General features: G+C 39.6%; 1 protein-coding gene across 9 annotated transcripts in view; it reads right to left on the reverse strand.

The window, feature by feature from the left end:
- AOAH (acyloxyacyl hydrolase) overlaps positions 1-19785 on the reverse strand; it is a 170977-nt gene that overhangs the window by 136250 nt on the left and 14942 nt on the right. For all 9 annotated transcript variants that reach the window (XM_024768886.1, XM_024768885.1, XM_024768882.1 and 6 more), the window contains 2 exons: positions 10761-10827; positions 3339-3438 (listed from right to left, as the gene is read on the reverse strand). In XM_024768886.1, coding sequence (XP_024624654.1) covers positions 3339-3438; positions 10761-10827 — 167 coding nt within the window. The remainder of the gene's footprint in view (positions 1-3338; positions 3439-10760; positions 10828-19785) is intronic.

A 19785-nucleotide genomic window follows, 5' to 3' on the forward strand; every position in this document is an offset into this window, starting at 1 on the left:
TTGGAGTGGACAAGATCATATCTATTTTATAGAAAGACATTTCTGTCATCCGTATGGAAAATTTATTGGAAAGAGGTCAGGAGGGCTTCCCTGGTGGCTCAGTGGTTGGGAGTCCGCCTGCCAATGCGGGGGACACGGGTTCGTGCCCCGGTCCAGGAAGATCCCACATGCCACAGAGCGGCTGGGCCCGTGAGCCATGGCCGCTGAGCCTGCGCATCCGGAGCCTGTGCTCCGCAACGGGAGAGGCCACAACAGTGAGAGGCCCGCGTACCACAAAAAAAAGAGAAAGAAATAGAGGTCAAGAGCAGATTTGGTTGAACTAGTTGGGAAGCTATAGCAGGAGTAACATCAAAAGATGATTGTGTGAAAACTTCATGCAATGATACTGTTACTTGTAATAACACAGATGACTCTCACAGACAAAAGAAACCAGACACAAAGAAGAATATATTGTATTCTTCCATTTACATGAAATTCAAGAGTAGAACTTTATATAAATGAAGTAATCTGTGGTGGTAGATTTCAGAGTAGTGGCTGTATTGGCGGGGGGGGTTATTGACTGGAAGCGTCATGAGGAAGGCTCTGGCAGGCTGGAAATTATATCTGTATCTTTACTTCTAATTCACACCTGCTTTGTAGGTGTAATTTGTGTGCCATGGGAATGAAAAGTAGGTCTGATATGTACCATTTAAAAAAATGCATACTCAAAATGTAATGTTAAGGGGGAAGAGTAGGATAAAAATTTGTACATATAACATTATCATAACTCTCAAAGAAATTAATATAATTTATTTAAAAATTAAAAGGAAAATATCCTATATATATATATATATATTTTTTCGGTATGCGGGCCTCTCACTGCCGTGGCCTCTCCCGTTGCGGAGCACAGGCTCCGGACGCGCAGGCTCAGCGGCCATGGCTCACGGGCGCAGCCGCTCCGCGACATGTGGGATCTTCCCGGACCGGGGCACGAACCCGCATCCCCTGCATCGGCAGGCGGATTCTCAACCACTGCGCCACCAGGGAAGCCCTCCAATATTTTAATATTGGTAATTTCTGGTGGTGGGATTTCAGTTGACTACTGTGAAGAGATACCCCGAGGGTATTTTCAATAAACACTGACACCAAGGTTGAGAGACCAACCAACCTCTCTGAGCAAAGGACAGGGATGTGAATCCCATTTCTGGTCTTTCTTAGGGGAGTGACTTTCAGCAAGTTCTGTAGCCTTTTTAACCCTCAGTTTCCTCAGTCTTAGAAAAGGGGTCATAATGGTGCTTCCACACTGGGGCTATTTGGGGGACTAGACAGGATGAAGCGTAAGTACAGTGAATGCTCAGTAAATATCAGTTATTGCTATTAAAGGAAATTGTGGAGGCAGAAGAGGATGAAGCTGTCCACATTTGCACCAACTGCCCCTCTTTTCTGTGTCCTCCGTAGAAATGGAAGCTGGTGATGCGATTTGAGGAGGAGGGTGGAGGGACCAGGGAGCACGCCCAGCTGGGGTGGAAGCTGAACATTTCTGAGATGAAATCCTCCGACTTTCTCCCAGCCAGAAAGGATGGTCGAAATGTTCCCAAGTTGGGAATTGAAAAGGGGGTGGTGATGGGAGGACAAGGAAATGCTATTTCGAGTATAAATTCTACAGAGTATAAAAATAAAGAATGTCATTTTAAATGGGATAGTTTAAAGTTGAACATTTTGTGACTATGTATAGCTGTGAGTGTGAAAATATATAAAATGATGTTATTTAAGGAAATCACAAAAACCCATATCACTTGCCTTTGTACATAGAGACACGTTACTTCTGTACATTATCAAACAGTGAATATTATTATATTTGCATGCTATTTGAATATATGGAAAAATATTTTAATTAAAATTAACTCTTCTAGAAATCAGTGGAGACCACGTCTTCTCAGGTAGAATTAAGGGAAATTTAACTGGCACTTAGTCAATAATCGAGGTAGCATGAAATGCACATGTACCCCAGGTATTTGCATCTCTTTCTTCCTGTTCAAGGAGACAGCCTTATGATATTTACTATTACCAGTAACCCAAATCGTGTTCATTGGTTAGGCCAAAAAGTGTTAAAATGACTTTATTTCAATAAGAATAAAAAGGAAATTACAAATAAAACAGAAGCCTGTTGTGTTATATATAGAAAGACTATAATTCTGGGAAAGGGGGCATAGAATTTTATTTTATTTTTTTATTTTACTTATTTTGTTTTATTTTATTTTATAGGAAGTTTCTGAAAATCATTATTTTGAGGCCTAACCAGATCTAATATCATACTCTCATTCATAGCATGAGCAGGAAATTGTGTCCACATTTGTCTGTTTCCATCTGCATTCCAGTTCAGAATTGTCAGGACTTCCCTGGTGGTCCAGTGGTTAAGAATCTGCCTTGTAATGCAGGGGATGCCGGTTCAATCCCTGGTCAGGGAACTAAGGTCCCACAAGCCGCAGGGCAACTAAGCCCACACACCGCAACTACGGAGCCCACATGCCACAACTAGAGAGCCCTCGCACCGCAACTAATTAGCCTGTGTGCCACAACTAGAGAGAAGTCCATGCACTGCAATGAAGAGCCCACACGCTGCAGTGAAAGATCCCATGTGCTGCAACTACGACCCAATGCAGCCAAAAAATAAATACATAAATAAATATTAAAAAAAAAATAAAAATTGTCCAACATGATATAATGTACACACGGTATTCTGAAAAGTTACCTCTGAATAATAATGATATTGGTAATAATTATATTAGCTACCATTTTTATTAATATTTATTTATGCAGCAGGTATTGTGCTAAGCATTTTATATATATTAGTTCACCTACTTCCCCCAGCAAATCTATGAGGGAGGTTTTTTAGGTATTTTGTTAGACCAATTTTATGGGTGAGAACAATAAAGCTTAGAGAAGGGGGAACAACTGCCCAAGTTTTCCCAGGATGTGGGACTTCCAGCTGCTTATACCAGGAAAGTCCTGGGCAAACTGCATGAGTTGGTCACTCTATAAAAGTAACTTGCTTGATTTTTAAAGGGTAGAGAGGGATTTAACCTCTTCTCACCTTGGCTGGTCAGATTTCCTATGTACTGCCGGCCCAGCTCTAGATTACAGTCTAAAATAAACAGCAAAGACATTCTTTGGTGGCATGGGGGAGGGATCTAAATTGAAGTTTGGGAATATTATTCCAGGCGATGTAATGGAAAATGTCATTTTTCCGGTCCCTGTCCCCAGACCACTGAGCCAGTGAAGCTGAACCTCCCCTTACCAGATTTCCAAAGGGCTTGCATATCACCATAATCTGACATTCAGAATGAAAAAGCACTCACCTTGGGAAGGGGATAGAGGTGACACAAGGGTTGGCCAGGGTCCTGTTTACAAAACTCCAGGGCGTGACACACCACATCAGCATTTACATCCACTCTGAGCCTAGAGGGAAATAGGGCAAAACAAAGGATATTTAAAAGCTCTCAGGCATTAGGAAACAAAAGCTATTTCAAAAGAAGGTCAACTCCCAGAATGAATTCTAGTATGGCCTTTGAGTCCAGTTCCACGCAGCTGCTGGATCATAACGATTTCCTGCCACTTGCTTTCTCCTACTTTTAGAATAAGGTCCTGGGGGTGGGGAGAGACGACTCACAGCACTGAGCTGTGAGCCGGCCTCTCACACGGGCACTGTGACGCTTTTCAGGAGAAGCCGCAAATAAAATTGAGAAAGGAAAAATGGACAGAGGTGTAATTTCATGGGAACAACATTATTTTTTTTAATTAATTTATTTAATTAATTTATTTTTGGCTGTGTTGGCTCTTTGTTGCTGCGTGCGGGCTTTCTCTAGTTGAGACGATTGGGGGCTACTCTTCGTTGTGGTGTGTGGGCTTCTCATTGCTGTGGCTTCTCTTGTTGCGGAGCACGAGCTCTAGGTGCGTGGGCTTCAGTAGGTGTGGCACATGGGCTCAGCAGTTGTGGCTCATGGGCTCTAGAGCTCAGGCTCAGTAGTTGTGGCTCACGGGCTCAGTTGCCCGGAGGCATGTGGGACCCTCCCAGACCAGGGCTCGAACCCGTGTCCCCCGCATTGGCAGGCAGACTCTCAACCACTGCACCACCAGGGAAGTCCCAGAACAACATTTTAATGTTTGCTGAGCCTTATAGCAAAAAATCTTTGATATAGCCTTAAACACCTAAAATTATTTTCTTAGATGTAATCCAAATCACCTCTTTTCCTTTTAAAGCAAATATATTTATCTTTGACTTTTTCCCTTGAGTATGGTGTAAGGATAGTGCTCTTCAAACATTTTGGTTTATGTCTGGGTTTGAAGGGGTTAAAACAAACCTTCCATATTCATTTTCTGCATGCCACCCCCAACACTCTTAAACCAAGAAGAATGAGTATAATGTGCTGCTTCAAATGAAGGAACAAGTCATGTGTGGACTTTTAGTAACTTTTCCAAGTAAACTACTGACTCAAACTCAAATCAAAACAACAAAAACAAAGACTCCAGAAACATACGTTGGTAATATCTAGAGACTAATCTCGGAAGGACAGTTATAGATTCTAGAAGCTATTTTGAGGGGTTTCTTCTCAACTCACAAGATGACTTAACTGTCCCCCTTCACTTGTAGGGGTGGGTTCCTGGCAACTGTGTATATACTTCATATCTCCCGCCAGTTGATTGGTCCTCATTAGACTGCAATTTGATTAGGACCAATCAGATTCTCTCTCAGGGAAATTTGGAATTGGTATTAAAAAGTCTGACTTCATTCTGGGCTGTTCCAAGAATAGCAGGAGCTATAGTGACTGGGGACTGTAATGTCATTTCCTGCCACGAGGACAGAGCATTTGGAAAGCTAGTCTGTAGGATGGGGTTCCTTCTACTTCACAAGCAAAGCTAAGTTGTTTCTGTCTTTTTGTTTTTTTCGACTGAATGCAGTCACAGCCCACGCATGGGCCAGCCCTTGAGAAGCACTGGTGAGCCTGGCAATGCTTGGCCCTGTGACCAGGGCCTGGATGTAAGTCATTGGATCTGCTCCCTGGCTTCACTCCTGTTTCTGCTTTATTTCTCCAATAACCATTCTAGCGACCCTCCATTGGGTTGTCCACTCCTCCAAGGGAGTTTTCTACCTGGACATGCAGAATAAAAAACGAGATTTAGAGACGTAAAACAAAAGCAAGGTGCAAACAAAACAAAATAAAACAGAAACGCATCCTGGTTTCACTTAGTGTGCATAAGTAGCACTTTTAATAGTTGCTGAACATTGAAACATCTTTAAAAGCTCTAATAATCTTAACTTTGGACTGTCAAGCAAAAAGTGCAAGCAGGGGCCTTGAGTCTTAATTTATATCATGAACCTTCTTGCAGAAAGAACTGCCCCAATATTAATGAAAAGCCTATCGGAGAAAGAGAGTCCATCTCAGAGATCTTTAAATATTTTGATGTGATCCAGGAATCCCATTCCTGGGCATCTATCAGGAAAAGATGAAAACTCGAATTTGAAAAGACACACGCACTCCAATGTTCATAGCAGCACTATTTAGAATAGCCAAGACATGGAAGTAACCTAAGTGTCTATCAACAGGTGAATGGATGAAGAAGATGTGATATGTGTGTGTGCGTGTATACACACACACACACACACACACACACACACACACACAACGGAATAAAAAAGAATTAAACAATGCCATAAAAAAGAATGAAATAATGCCATTTGCTGCAAAGTGGATGGACCTAGAGATTATCATACTAAGTGAAGTAAGTCAGAGACAGAAAGACAAATGTTATATGATACCACTTATATGTGGAATCTAAAAAATAGTACAAATGGACTTATATACATAACAGAAATAGACTCACAGACATAGAAAAGAAACTTACGGTTACCAAAGGGGAAGGGGGAGGGACAAATTAGGAATATGGGATTAACAGATACACACTACCATATATAAAACAGATAAACAACAAGGTTTTACTGTGTAGCATAGGGAAATATATTCAATATCTTGTAATAAACTATAATGGAAAATAATAAAAAAGAATATATATATAACCAAATCACTTTGCTGTGCCCCTGAAACTAAGACAATATTGTAAGTCAACTATACTTCAATTAAAAAAAGAGAAAATATTTCGATGGTCACTAGTATGTGAAAACAGAGGCTGGGATCATGGCTTTCAAATTTCATTCCAGCTGAATGAGACTAACAATGTAACTGGCTAGATGGCTTTTCAGCTTTTTGTGGGCATCTGAGTTAAGACAGGAAAGCGAGCTCATCATGAGTCATCTGCTTGGCCCCAGGGTTCCTTCATAGGAGGTGGAGGGGAAGGTAACGTAAAGGTGACTAAGCTGTGGAACAAGCAGTTTGTGACACACAAGGTCCATTACCAAAGTAACGTCTACCAAGGGTCAGTAAATCAGGAGAGGGTGGCTGGTTTCACACATCTGTTCTCAACTTAATGGTTCATTTATTTAATTGATGACTGCTGTCTTTGCGGAGATCTGGTATTTTGTGGACTCAGGACGGTAATAAATAGGGCTCTGCTTAATCTTTTTTATTTTTCAACCTAAGGCCAATATCCCATCTGTGGCAATTCAGAACCACCAGAACTAACTCATCATATGGTGTCCAAGATCTATTCTCTTTCCCCTGCAAACAGAGCAAAATTTCAAGTAAGTGAACTTGAATATGGGAGTGGGGATGGTGGCCCCTCATTCAGCGAGTGAGACTTGTGTTCTCTGAACTGAAAAATAGAAGAGGGGAAGTGGGTATGTGGTTTCCCTCCCCAATCCTCTAAGATCAGAGCTTTATCATCAAAAGACTGGAATTGAGAAGCACCCCTTTGCACAAGAATAGAAAGTGCTGAGCCTCAGACATCCAGACAAGTGTAAGACCATGAAATGTGCAAGATGCAAAGAAGTGTCAAAGTAGCATGTGCGCTCTTAACCAACCTTGGGACAGAAGGCTTGGGCTATACACAATTTGTGAAATCCTCAGGAAATCTCCAAACCCTTAATAACTATTCCCATCCAACATTGCCTTCTGTTTCCTGGAGTTGCAAATAAGACCAAAATGGTCACATTTCAATTGACATCCTTTACTACCTTTACAGGTAACAGAGTTGTACAGGAGTGAGTCATGTGGGGAGGAAGCTTCAACACATTCGGCAGAGCTAACTAACAAGTTTAATTAGGATCATGGTAGAAGGAAGTCAATGCTGATGACTGTCATCATCATAAATCAAAAGAAGGGAGCACGGTCAGGGTTAAGTTTGAACAGACAGGTAGAGTGATAGCTTATGGCAGGGAGCAAGGACAGAGCCTTTCACACAAGGAAGCTCTCAGATTTAGACCTTTGACATCACTTTCAAAGGAAAATTTATACATTAATATATAACCACAGAGATACACTCACAACATTGAAAGAAGATCTTCCTCATACGACTTAACACTTTTATCTCACTTCTGGACCACACACTTTGGAGTGTACTAGGAATTTAATCATTTCTATAAATCTTGTCATTACCTTGTCAATGGCTCAGTTGTAGTATTGTACTTCATATTTTTGCTATTTAAATATACGTTAGTTACCTTTAAGTTGTACCAAAATTGTTTTAAACCCTGTTTTGCATTTTTCTTCTAAACATGTTAGTAGTTTAGGCCTCTCCTGATTTCTGAAATCTTATATTCCCTAAGTTTGGAATATAAGATTTTATGATTGAGAGCATAAATAGATACCATGAAGCAAGGTGAGATGAACAGAAGACCAGCATCAGCTTTGCTATGGCAACCTCTGGCACAACAGAAGTCAAGACAAGGAAGACCGAGCACGTGGTCACTGGCTAGGCTTGGTTGCTCCCGGAAGTAGCCCCGCCCTGCCTGACCCAGGTTCTTGGGCTGATGAATGCCCAAGTACTCAGGTGTCCCACACTTCCTATCGACATCCTGTGGTTCGCCTGTGGGTAGGAAATGTAACTGCTGAATAATTAGTCCATGAATCATTGAGAATGGACCTATGAAATAATGAGGAGGGATGCCCTCTGGGTTAGGAAACACTTAGTATTGGAAGCCTGAAATTCAGGTAAAACTAAATCATAAGGTTGTCATGTTCAGGGTCTACATCAGCCCAGGACTGCATGTGATTGATTAAAATAAGCTGTAAGAAGAGGCCGCCATAGGAAGAGAAATTGCTATCAGCAAACAACTAATATGGGTCCTGGAAAATTACGCACAAACAAAACTAACCGTGGACGGAACCACAAAGGGGGATCATTTATTATATCTACCTTTCTTCAACGTGGCCTCCCCCATACTAAGGAGCATTAGTCACTTATGACTCTCAAAGGAAAAACTTTCTTCCCCTCCCCACCACCTATTCAGCCTCTTTCAGTGGCTTGCCAGACCCATTTTTTCTGTGACTGTTTTCCACTTAACTTCTCTGGTTCCCTGATCTAGGCCCAGGAAAACCTCTCTGGCCAAGCTGGTGTTTCCCCCAGAGCACCTGGCTCAGACTAGGTGTGTAAACAGATTCATTGAATAGGCTAAATTGTTTTCTTTTCTTTAGTTCATCTGTAGTGATACTTTAATTTTTATAAAGAATTAATCAATTTAACAAATGTTTACTAAAGGCTTTCTATGCTCAAGTATTGCACCAAGCCCTGGAGATACAAAGCCCCCTGCTTCCCCTTCCTCCCTACCTCCCTCCCTCCCTCCCTTCCTTCCTTCCTTCCTTCCTTCCACATATTCAGTATTTTGCTTAAGATGAATAAGTGTAGTCTTAGTTCTCAGAAGTCTTTCAATCTAGTTATCAACTCAAAAAAGTGAATGGAGACTTAAAGCACAAACAGACATGATAAGTGCTGTTCGCAAGTGCTAGGGGTTTGCACAGGACAGGAAGAGTGTGTGTGTCTGTGTGTGTGTGTTGGGGGTATCTATCTTAGCCTAGGGAGGGTCAGGAAAGCTTCCAGAGGAAATGACCCTGGAGCTGAGGTTCAAAGAAGTAAGATATTTTGGGGGTACAGGTTTTGGATGTGCCAAGCTGAGTGAACAGCTCATGCAAAGGTCCTGAGGCAAAAACCTTCTGATGTGTGGGGAGAATTACAAGTGGTTTGGAGCATGGTGTGCTGTGGAGCAGCCGGGGATGAGTCTGAAAATGTCCTCAGGGGTCAGTTCATAAAGAGCTTTGTGTAGGGGGCTAAGGAATCCTGCAAAGGGTGTGAAAATTTTATGTTGGAGATTGCCATAATTAGTTTTGCATTAAAAAGCTATCTAGCCAGCTAGGATGTGGATTATGGACTTGCAAGGCAATGGGCAATCCTGCAGGGCTGGGGTCCTATTAGGAGGCAGTGGCAGTAATAGAGATATGAGCTAAGAAGAAGGGGTCCCTGCCTTCCAAAAACTCCCAGTCCAGGGCCCAGGAAAAATCACTGACCACAGTAAAGGGAGGGCAATATAAATAGAGGCAGGCGCACAGCACGATGGAACACTGATCATCCCTCGGGTCTGTATCATTTTAAGTTCCTTTTGTCTTTAGAATTCTGTAACTGCAGGCTACCCTTCTGTGGGGTTAGCTTCTCTATATTTATATGAGGCATATAAAATAGGAACTATGCAAGAATGTTCACAGTAGCACTGTTCACAAGTGTCACGTGGACAGTGCAAAACCAGAAAACAACCCAAACACCCGTCAATGGGAGAGTGAAGAAATAGACTCTTGTAGAGACACAATGGAATATTGTGTGCAGTCAGAGTGCATGAACTACAGCAGTGACACAAATCTATGGATGAATCTTAGACATACAAATTTAAGTGGTAAGTCCCCAAAGATTATGAACAATGTGATACCCTCTTCATAAAGTAAAGAAATAACCAGAATTTTAAAATACGCTTTAAAGGAATATATAAAATTAATATATTAATAATTATTTATTGTATTAGCATATATTATTTTTATGATTATAATTTATCATATTAATACATATATATAAAGACTATAGAAAAAGGAAACAAGAGAAAGATAAACATGGGATTTATTACTCGGGTGGAGAAAAGCTTGAGAATGAAGAGAAGGACCGTGTGGTCAGGGTAAGTTATTGTCAAGGACCTAGAATTTGCCTTGGGTGGTAATTTGGAAGCTAATTACAGTATTCAAAGTAACTAGGTAAATAACTAAATAAGAAATACAAGAAAGCCATGTATGAATCCTTGATGAGAAAATGCCATGAACAGGAATATGATTTATCTGATCCACTGCTCTGAGCTCAAAAAAGAGAAAAGAAAGAAAGGAAGCAGACAGGTAATGATAATGGCGCACATACAGGACCTGGAGGGGTGGGGCTGGAGAGAAGGCCGGGAAAGCAGCAGGTGGGAGGAGAGAAGGAAAGAACCTGAGAAGCACGTGGCCCGAGAACCCAGGAAGGAGTGTAGGGCAAGCGCGGGAGAAAGGGTCAAATTCCCATGTCCCGCCACTAGGATCTTGTCCCTTGTTGGCATTATTGGTGAAATTCCTTCTGAAATCCTCTTGGAGAGAAACTGAGCCAGGTTACCACACTGTAATTCAAAGGGAGCCTTTGCCTAGGATCACAAAGGATCTGAGTCAGGTTTGAATTTTCCACTATTAACAAGAACTGGAGAGATATTACGCCCTTTTACAAAAAGTACATCCAACTGGAAATGGAGCCAGCTACCTCCCAGTTTTCCTGCTTCCCCCCCATCATGTCCCAGCAACCAAATCAGATTAATGTGCTGGCATACTCACAGTTTTATGATGTCTGGTCCAAATATGCCTACCACTAAGTAGCAGGTGGTCTTCAAGAACAGTTTTTCTAAGAAAAATCAGGGGAAATAAATTATTTTTCATTATGATGAATTTAACACACGAGTTAATAATGATCTTTACTAGGAACTGAAGCTAAGTGCTTAATTTATTATTAATTCAAGCGATTAATTGTAAAGGTTTGGGAGAAATGTTAGTTAGTGTACGCATGAAAATATCATTTCCATCTCAGGTTTATGTAAACGGCACTTTGTTTACTGTAGATGTTAAAGATCACTAATTTTTGATAAAAATACAGTTAAATTCTGGAGTCTCATTTTCTTTTGTACAGCAGGGAATGTCTGAATGTTGGAAAGGATCTCATTTGTTGATGACGACAGAAACAGGACTTGCTTTAAAGTAAATAATCTGAAATATTGCTTTGTTAAAAATATTCTCCTCTGATGTTCATTTGGGGAAAAAAGACTTTACTTTGGCTATTTAATTGTTGCTGTTGGTATTCCAGACATAAAAGGATACTAACTGTCACAGGTGTCCCTGCATTGCCATCTACACCAGAGAACACACACACACACACACACATGAAAACCCATGGCCTAGACAACCTCCTTCCTGCTTCCCCTGTTATGAAAATACAGGAAGGCTTTATGGATTGGTCTGTTTGGACAAGGAAACCTGTTAAATCTCTGGTCCTGTTTCTCCAGTTTGTCAGCCGACTATGGAAACCTGGTAATTCTATGGAGGGCTTTTGCATGGTTAGGACGGACGGACTGTCCTGGGGACAGATGGGAAACCCTCCCTGAGAAAAATTTTTCTTGTCATATTTACCTCAAACTGGGCTACCAGTTGCTTGGAGAATAGGCACTATTCAGGATAAATATGGGAAAACTCTCTGGTACTTCAATTTTACTCAACGGTAAATAATGTAAATATTACTTTTATATTAAAATAGATAGTTTCATGGGACTTTTTTTTGCAATAAAGCATGAGACTTCAAACACATTATGCTTTTGAAGTAGGGACTTAAAACTAATCTTACATTACTATTGACCTTACAGAAATAAAAAGAATGATAAGGAAATACTATGATATCTGCATGGCAGCAAATGAAAGGCAAACTACCAAAACTGACTCAAGAATAAATATACAATCTTAATAGACATACAACAAGAGATTAAATTAGTAATCAAAAATGTCCCATAAAGAAAAGCCCAGGACCAGATAGCTTCACTGGTGAATTGTACCAAACGTTTTCAAAAATCATCTGAATAGATATTCTCCAAAGAAGTTATACAAACAGCCAATAAGCACATGAAACACATCAGCTGTTAAAGGAAATGTAAATAAAAACTACAGTGAGATACCACTTGATACCCACGATGATATGTGAGAATACAAATGACAGATAAGGGTTTCCCTGGGGGCGCAGTGTTGAGAATCCACCTGCCAATGCAGGGGACACGGGTTCAAGCTCTGGTCTGGGAAGATCCCACATGCCGTGGAGCAACTAAGCCCGTGAGCCACAACTACTGAAGCCCGCGTGCCTAGAGCCCGTGCTCTGCAACAAGAGAAGCCGCTGCAATGAGAAGCCCGTGCACAACAACGAAGAGTAGCCCGCGCTCACCACAACTAGAGAAAACTCGTGTGCAGCAATGAAGACCCAACACAGCCAAAAATAAATAAATAAAATAAATAAATTTATATTTAAAAAAGAGGTGGTTACTTTTATTTTTACAAAATGAAGCATAACAACAAGTATTGTTGAGGATGTGGAGAAATCAGAATCCTCATATTCTGCTGGTGGGTGTATAAAATGGTACAGCAACTTTGGTAAACAGTCTGACAGTTCCTCAAATGGTTAAATATTGAGCTGCTATGTGAGCCAATAAGCCGACTCCTAGGCCCAAAAGAATTCAAATATTTATATACCCACACAAAAACTTATACATAAATGTTCATAGAGGAATTATATAAAATAGCAAAGAAGTGGAAATACCTCAACCCAAATGGCCACTAACTACTGAGTGGATGAACAGAATGGGCTATCTACACACAACAAAATATTATTCAACTATAAAGAGTAATGACTTTCTGATACATGCTACAACATGGATGAACTTACATCCATTATGCTAAGTGAAAGAAACGTATTTCTACGATTCCATTTACATGAAATGCCTAGAATAGGCAAATTCACAGAGGCATAAAGTCGATTAGTGGTTGCTTAGTGCTGGGGAGAATGGATGTTTGGGAGGTGACGGCTAAGGGGCATGGAGGTCCTTTTTGGTATAATGAAAATGTTCTAAAATTAATGGTGTCGGTGGATGCACAGCTCTGTGAATACACTCAAAACCACTGAATCATACACTTCAAATGAGTGAATTGTATGGCATGTGGATTAAATATCAATGCAACTGTTATAAAATAAAAACAGCACCCCTTGGGTGTTCCTCTTTAGGGGTGTCAAAAAAGCTCTGATGTCCCAAGTCTCAGACACCAGGGTTTCAGCACCAGCTAATTGGCGTCTGACCTTGGTCAGGCTGCTTCCCCTTCTGGGTTTCAGTTTCCTCATCTGAAAAATGTAGGAGTAGGATTCAGTTCAGTTCCCTTCACTGTCTTGGAAGCTTGGAGGATTATGTAACTGACATTCAAAATTACGTGAACTTGCAAAGCACTTTGGAAATGAGTTTCCAGTATCGTTAATGTAAAACTAGTTTAGCCGAGAGCAGAGCAATTTAAAAATCGACACCAGGGTGTTCTTTGATATACTTGCAGTGCTGCCTGAAAGGCAGAGAACATTTTTCTTTTTTCTGGTAAAATAAGAGGTATTTGCATGTGTGTGTGTGTATTTTTTATAGAACGTTATTTTGCTCAAGTTGAAGTGAGTGGCAGCAATGTTCTCCTCACCCTCTGTGCAGGGCCATCTGAGCAATCAGTTTTCTCAAACAGATTCTGTGATGGTTAAGAATGAGAGGCTCCTGCAGAGATGGCTAATGTGGGACAAGAGATGGGCCTCTGAGAGCTAAACTTTAGATCAACACAGAAGGGTGCAGAGCAGAAAGAGGCAAAGTCTCTAGAAAAAGCCAGACAGGGCCCAGTCAGCCATGATCAGATGGTAACCTGTTACCGCTACAACTGAAGAAAAGACTGGCACTAACATAGTGCTAGTAACCTATCTCATATAAAATGTATACAGTTAAACCTTGCCCGTGACCAGGAAGGTACAAGAGCATTTAATTTCTACAGAATCAAAAGGACTTGGAACAGCATAGGGAAAAAAAAAAGTATGGCCATTCCCAAGGGCAAAGGAAGGTTAAAAAAGGAGCAATAGGTGTATCCACATATGTGGGTGTAAATAAAATCGAGAACATCCCAAGTTGTAAGTCACTTTTATGTTTATCATCACTTCGTTTCTCATAAGAAACTTTTGAGGGGGTGCTTATTTTTACCCTCATTCTATGGGAAGGAACTTTGAGGTTTAGAGAGGTAAGGTAAGGCTGCCCAAGAGCACAGTGGTTCAGTAAGAGATTAAAGTCTTCTACCCCAAAAGCCCAAACTATTTGTAGTATGCATTTCAACGTACTTAGGACATTTTATTTGATGCCTCATCTACCTCAGGTATGGCAGGTATACACTAACTACTCATTAGAAGTTTGCAGCACGGTGAGGTGAACTGACCACTGAGATAGTTTTGTAGCTATGTGTTCTGGCTGCATGTAGATTTTCAGAACCTACAGAATGTGAGGAGAGCTGCCTTCCTCATTTTAAGACGACATGAGTTTTTAGCTATCATACTCCATGGAGGTAAGATTTCTGCACAGGTGACCCAGTAAACTGAAATACTAGCAAGAATCTGAGGGCATATGAGTCTACTGACCCCTGGTGAGAATGATTCCATTAATCATTTTTCCATTAACAATTCTGAGATTCTTCCAAGGTGTTTACTAGTGAGAGCCAGAGGCAAATGCAGTCGGTGAAACTGAAGGTCAGAAATACTTTGCACAATTCGAAAAAATTGTCTTCCCAGGCATCAGAAAGGCCCACATGATTTACTGAGTGATTATTCTCAAGAATGTTGCTTGCATGGTTTCTCTGCTAAGGTTACGTTTTATATACTTGTTTAGCTTTGGAGATAAAAGCAGTACTACTTAAAAATAATTTTTTAAATAATAACTGTTGCTGTGCACATTTTGACTTCCTCTCTCTCCCATTCTCACCAGACAGAAGGCAATACTGGGTGCAGGCAGTCACTGTGGACCAGGCCTATTATGTTTTCTAGAAGGAGAAATCTTTAGCTAAGGGTCAGACTATCTTTGTCACCTTATACAATTCACGTGACCATTCTGTGCACTCTTTCCTATCCACAAAATGGAAACAGTAACGCCAACCCTGCCCTTATGTCTGTCAGGTGAAAGAGACTTTAATCCGAACTGAGTACTTTATTTCTATCTAGAGGTGAATATTAATTAATAAAATGAAAATAACTCCAAATAGCCTTATTAATCCTTTGAAATACCTCCAATTAAAAGGTAACTCTCCACTGAAATACCGACTTTCCTTCCCTTGGCAAAGTGCTAGCCTCTATTTTGCCAGCATCTGACTTTTCAACCTCTCATTTTACCTCAGCAGACTAAAATTTTCTGTTATGAGTCAAAAGGAGCCAAGGTGGAACCTTGAACACCAGCAATCTTGGTTCATGTTGTTTTGTATTTTGCTGGTACATTGGGACAGGATCATCTGAGAAATAAGTTTTTTACTCAGCCTTTCATCTTTGAACAACACAACTTTGCTTAAAAAGAGAAAATCAAACTCAAGGTAAAAATGGTGATATCTGTCAGTGTGGTCTATTACACAGAAATGACAACAATCAAAACAAGTCTTAATAACGATTATGACTTTTTAATTTTTCTTCCTTTTTGTAAAATGGTAATAACATTCTTCTTTCTCTAATTCAGAGATGTGAAAATATAAAGCAAGGTTTATAATAGATTTTGAATGTCCAATAAAAATGGGGATGGATAAATAAAATATGGGACGTTTATATGGTGAAGGACTATAGAGTAATTAAGAGGCTTGACCTAAGTCTATATATGTCTTGACACATATAGATCTCAAAAACATAATGGTGAGTGAAAAGCAGAAGTTGCAGAGTCGTATATACAGGAAACATTGATGTAAAACTACAGTCCCCACAAGGGAGGATTCTGGAAAGATGATGGTGGAGGCAGCAGAGTTTGGGAATTTCACTGAATCTCTACAAAAAAAAAAATAGAGCTTCTAGATAGGAAAACCAAAACCCCATGGACGATACTTACAACAAAACTAGATATCTCCACGAACCCCAGAATACAATTAAGGCAAAGATAAAACACTCACAATCATGAGACTTAAGGGTTATCAACATCAGTGTGGGAGAAAGTAAAGGGAAGCAAAGGGATGAATAGCAGAATCTCCAAAATAGCCCACAGGTATTGACGACAAAGTATGGTGGGCCAATGAAGAACATCCCCAGATTTATATTAAAATCAGCTGAAACTGGGAGGGTTTTTCTCACTGCAGTAGCAGATGAGTGCAAAGGACTCAAGGTCATAAGGACTAAGGGGTTTGAGTGGTCAGGCATTTACAAATTCTAGAAATTGATCTACCAGACCTCCCTTCCAGGACAGGGTCCACACTGAGGGGAAACTAGTGGGTTTGGAATCAAAACTGAGTTGGATAGAAGCAAAGTAAAGAGAAAATCCAGGTAAAAGTGTGCAGAGGGACAGAACCAGAAAATTTCAAAATGCAAGCAGCCATGTGTTTATTTACTTACTTTTTAACGCTACACAAAAACAATGGAAGAAGGAGTTCTGTGCATTTGGAGAAGCTACCCTGAGCCACTTCTCTTTCTAAGAGTTTTTGAAAACTAATTTCACATAAAAATGAGCAACAGATATGTATCTAGGTCAACTCCCATACAAAGTTATTATAAGAAAAAAAAAAAAGAATAAGGAACAGAATCACATCCTTACAGATAGCAAAAGCATGCCAGAAAATCATGCCAAAAAAAGGATTAAAACATAACAGTATTTTAAAATGAGTGAGAAGCATTAATAAAATGGTATAAGACATGAAAGAACAACGGAAATCAGAATTGGAAAAACTCAGGTATGGAAATAAAAGAACTCAGGGAAGAAAACAAGATTATAAAAGTAATGAAATCTAAATTAGAATGAACACAAGAGGAAGGGAATACAATAGCTGTCGTTTTAAGAGAAATAGAATATGAAAAAGAGGAAAACTTTCAAGATAGAAAATAAATGAAGTGATAAAAAGTATTCATTCAAGAGATAGGCAAAATCGTGAATACAGGCAAAGAAGGTTTAAAATATGGTTATTAGAAATCCCTGACAAAGAAAACCAAATCAAGGAAACTGACCAAATACTAAAAACTTTCCTGAAATTATAAAAAATGTATTTGAAACCACATATTAGTTTCAAAATGAGAGAATAAGAGCACACTGCATGCCTGAGAATGTCAATATACAACAGCCAACACCAAGACATAGTCTAGTTAGATGACTAAATTTTATAGAAGGAAAAAAAAATCCTTTGAACTATGTAAAAACAGCAAGTGACTTATAAGAAAAAGAAAATTAGATTATCATTAGGCTTTTAAATAACATATTTAAGACACTTAGGGAAAGAAACTGTGCCAAGGTTTCTTTGGGTTTTTTTTTTGGCCACACTCTGTGACATGTGGGATCCTAGTTCCCCGACCAGGGATTGAGCCCGAACCTCCTGCAGTGGAAGTGCTGAGCCTTAACCACTGGACTGCCAGGGAAGTCCCTGCCAAGGAGTTTTATATCCGGAAAAACACTGACTTTCTAATATAAAGGACAAGCCAGCTTGTTATGAATGTGCAAGAATTCAGGGAATATTGTTCCCATGAGTCCTTCCCGAGGAATGAACTTTAGACAGCACCTCGACTAGAGAGACATCTGCATAAGGGCTGGTGGTGAACATCAATCTTACAGTTGCTGATGGAACTAAAACTAAATGAAGATGAAAAGGAATGTATATATTGTACATAATGGCCATATACTCAAATAATGGAGAAATGAGGCTATCATGTGTGTAAAGAAGGATAGGTAAATGAGTAATTATGAGATATTTTAATTCTATCAATCCCCCTGTCCTTGAGAGTTAGGACTTTGGGTGTGGAAAGAAGAAGATACAGATATGATACAGAAGAAGCTAAGAAAAAAAAATCCTGCAGTCCTGAATTTGAATTTGAAGTGTCAGAATGAACTCATATATTTTATATTAAAATAATATATGTAAATGTATATATATATATTTTCTATCATTGTCAACAGAAGAAGTCTAGAAAGAATGACCAACTGAGTAGCAATGACATTCCTATGCACCCAGATCATGGTCTTAATACTATTTCCCACTAAAAGAAACCAGAGCTTCTAAGAAATGACTGATTTCAAGCCTGGGGTTGGAAATGTACAAGACAGGCTGGAACAACTTGTCACACTAGTTAGTGAGGAAGCTACAAAGACTACTTAGACTTATGTGGAAAGGACCCAGGAGCCAACTTGAAGTTCCTACTGGTCAAAGATGAGAGAATTTGAGCTTTAAAGGGATAATAAATGAAGTAGTCTGAAACTCATCAAATGTGTATAAATTCATGAGTTCATAATGATACTTTAAAGAAAACCAAGTGACTACTTTGGGATGATACTGTAAAGGCAATGAGTTATCTGAAAACTGGCAAGTAAAACAAAAGAATCAAGCATTTATCCTGCCTTTCTTAGAATGAATAATAGTACCATTAGGAACTGTGGGGAAAAACATCCCTAAGCTATGATGATGATGAGGGAAACTGTCTCTAATATATTTCAACTACTAAAGGAAATATAATTGATAGATTAGAATAGCACCATTTTGCAACCTCCAATGAACTGATAGACCTAGTCATAGAGCATCAACAGCTGCTAATATCACAAAAATAAAAAAGAGAAAACCACTTATGATGGCCTCCTGTTGAAAGACAACACCATCACTTACAGCCTTGCCAAAGAAATCAAACTGGAGTCTCATCAAGCCTCTGGATCTAGCTGCCAATTTTCAGGAAATACAGAGCACAGAGAAACATATTCAATCATACCACAGGGATGCCATCAGCAAAATGCAGAAACTCTACACGACAGATTCCACAGCTAAATTACAAGGAAAAGGAAGGGATGGAAAGGAAACTGGTAGATTAAAATCGACTTAAAAGACACATCAAAAATTTAAAAACTGGGCAAGACTATGGTGTCTGGAGATACGCAGTTGGGTGATAGAGCTATAAAGCAATACAAGGAAATGATTATAGTAATCTTCAGGATGTTGTTTTTTTAGGGGGGAGGAGGAATTTATGATGGGTTGGGGCATGTGGATGGGACTTTTGGAGCAGCTACCTATCTGTTCTTTCCTGACCTGTGCTATGTTTACAAGGGTGTTCACCTTTCAATAACTGATAAAGCTCTACATTTATTTTGTTTTTTTTTTATTTGTTTCCTTTTATCAAGAAAAGGTTAAAAAATTATCCACAGACAATACTACACATAGTCTATGGATTCATACAAGTGAATGTAAAAGTATAAAATTCGCCAAACCCAATGCCCATCAAGTTCCTATGAGTGGTTCCATCTAGGGAGGTGGTAGGAAAATGTAACTGGGAGTGGGGGAGGCCAAAGGGCGTTTCAAGTTTATTTGTTACCTTCTAATTCTGTGGAAATATGTCAAAATCTTAGCAATGGTCAAACTGGGGCATTGCAAACACATGTATTTGTGTATTATCCTCTCCCAGTCTTTATTTTTGAATTCTAAAAAAATGAGCTTATGAGCATACATTGAGACTGCATGCAATAAATTTTCTGAAAATGTTTTTATGCCATTGACACAATGTCTGTTAAATCAAATATAAAATTGTCATGAGTCCAACTACCTTACTTAAAAATAATAATGTAGG

This window comes from Neophocaena asiaeorientalis, unplaced genomic scaffold (assembly GCF_003031525.2).
Source record: "Neophocaena asiaeorientalis asiaeorientalis breed wild unplaced genomic scaffold, Neophocaena_asiaeorientalis_V1.1 scaffold314, whole genome shotgun sequence".
Classification (NCBI taxonomy): domain Eukaryota; kingdom Metazoa; phylum Chordata; class Mammalia; order Artiodactyla; family Phocoenidae; genus Neophocaena; species Neophocaena asiaeorientalis.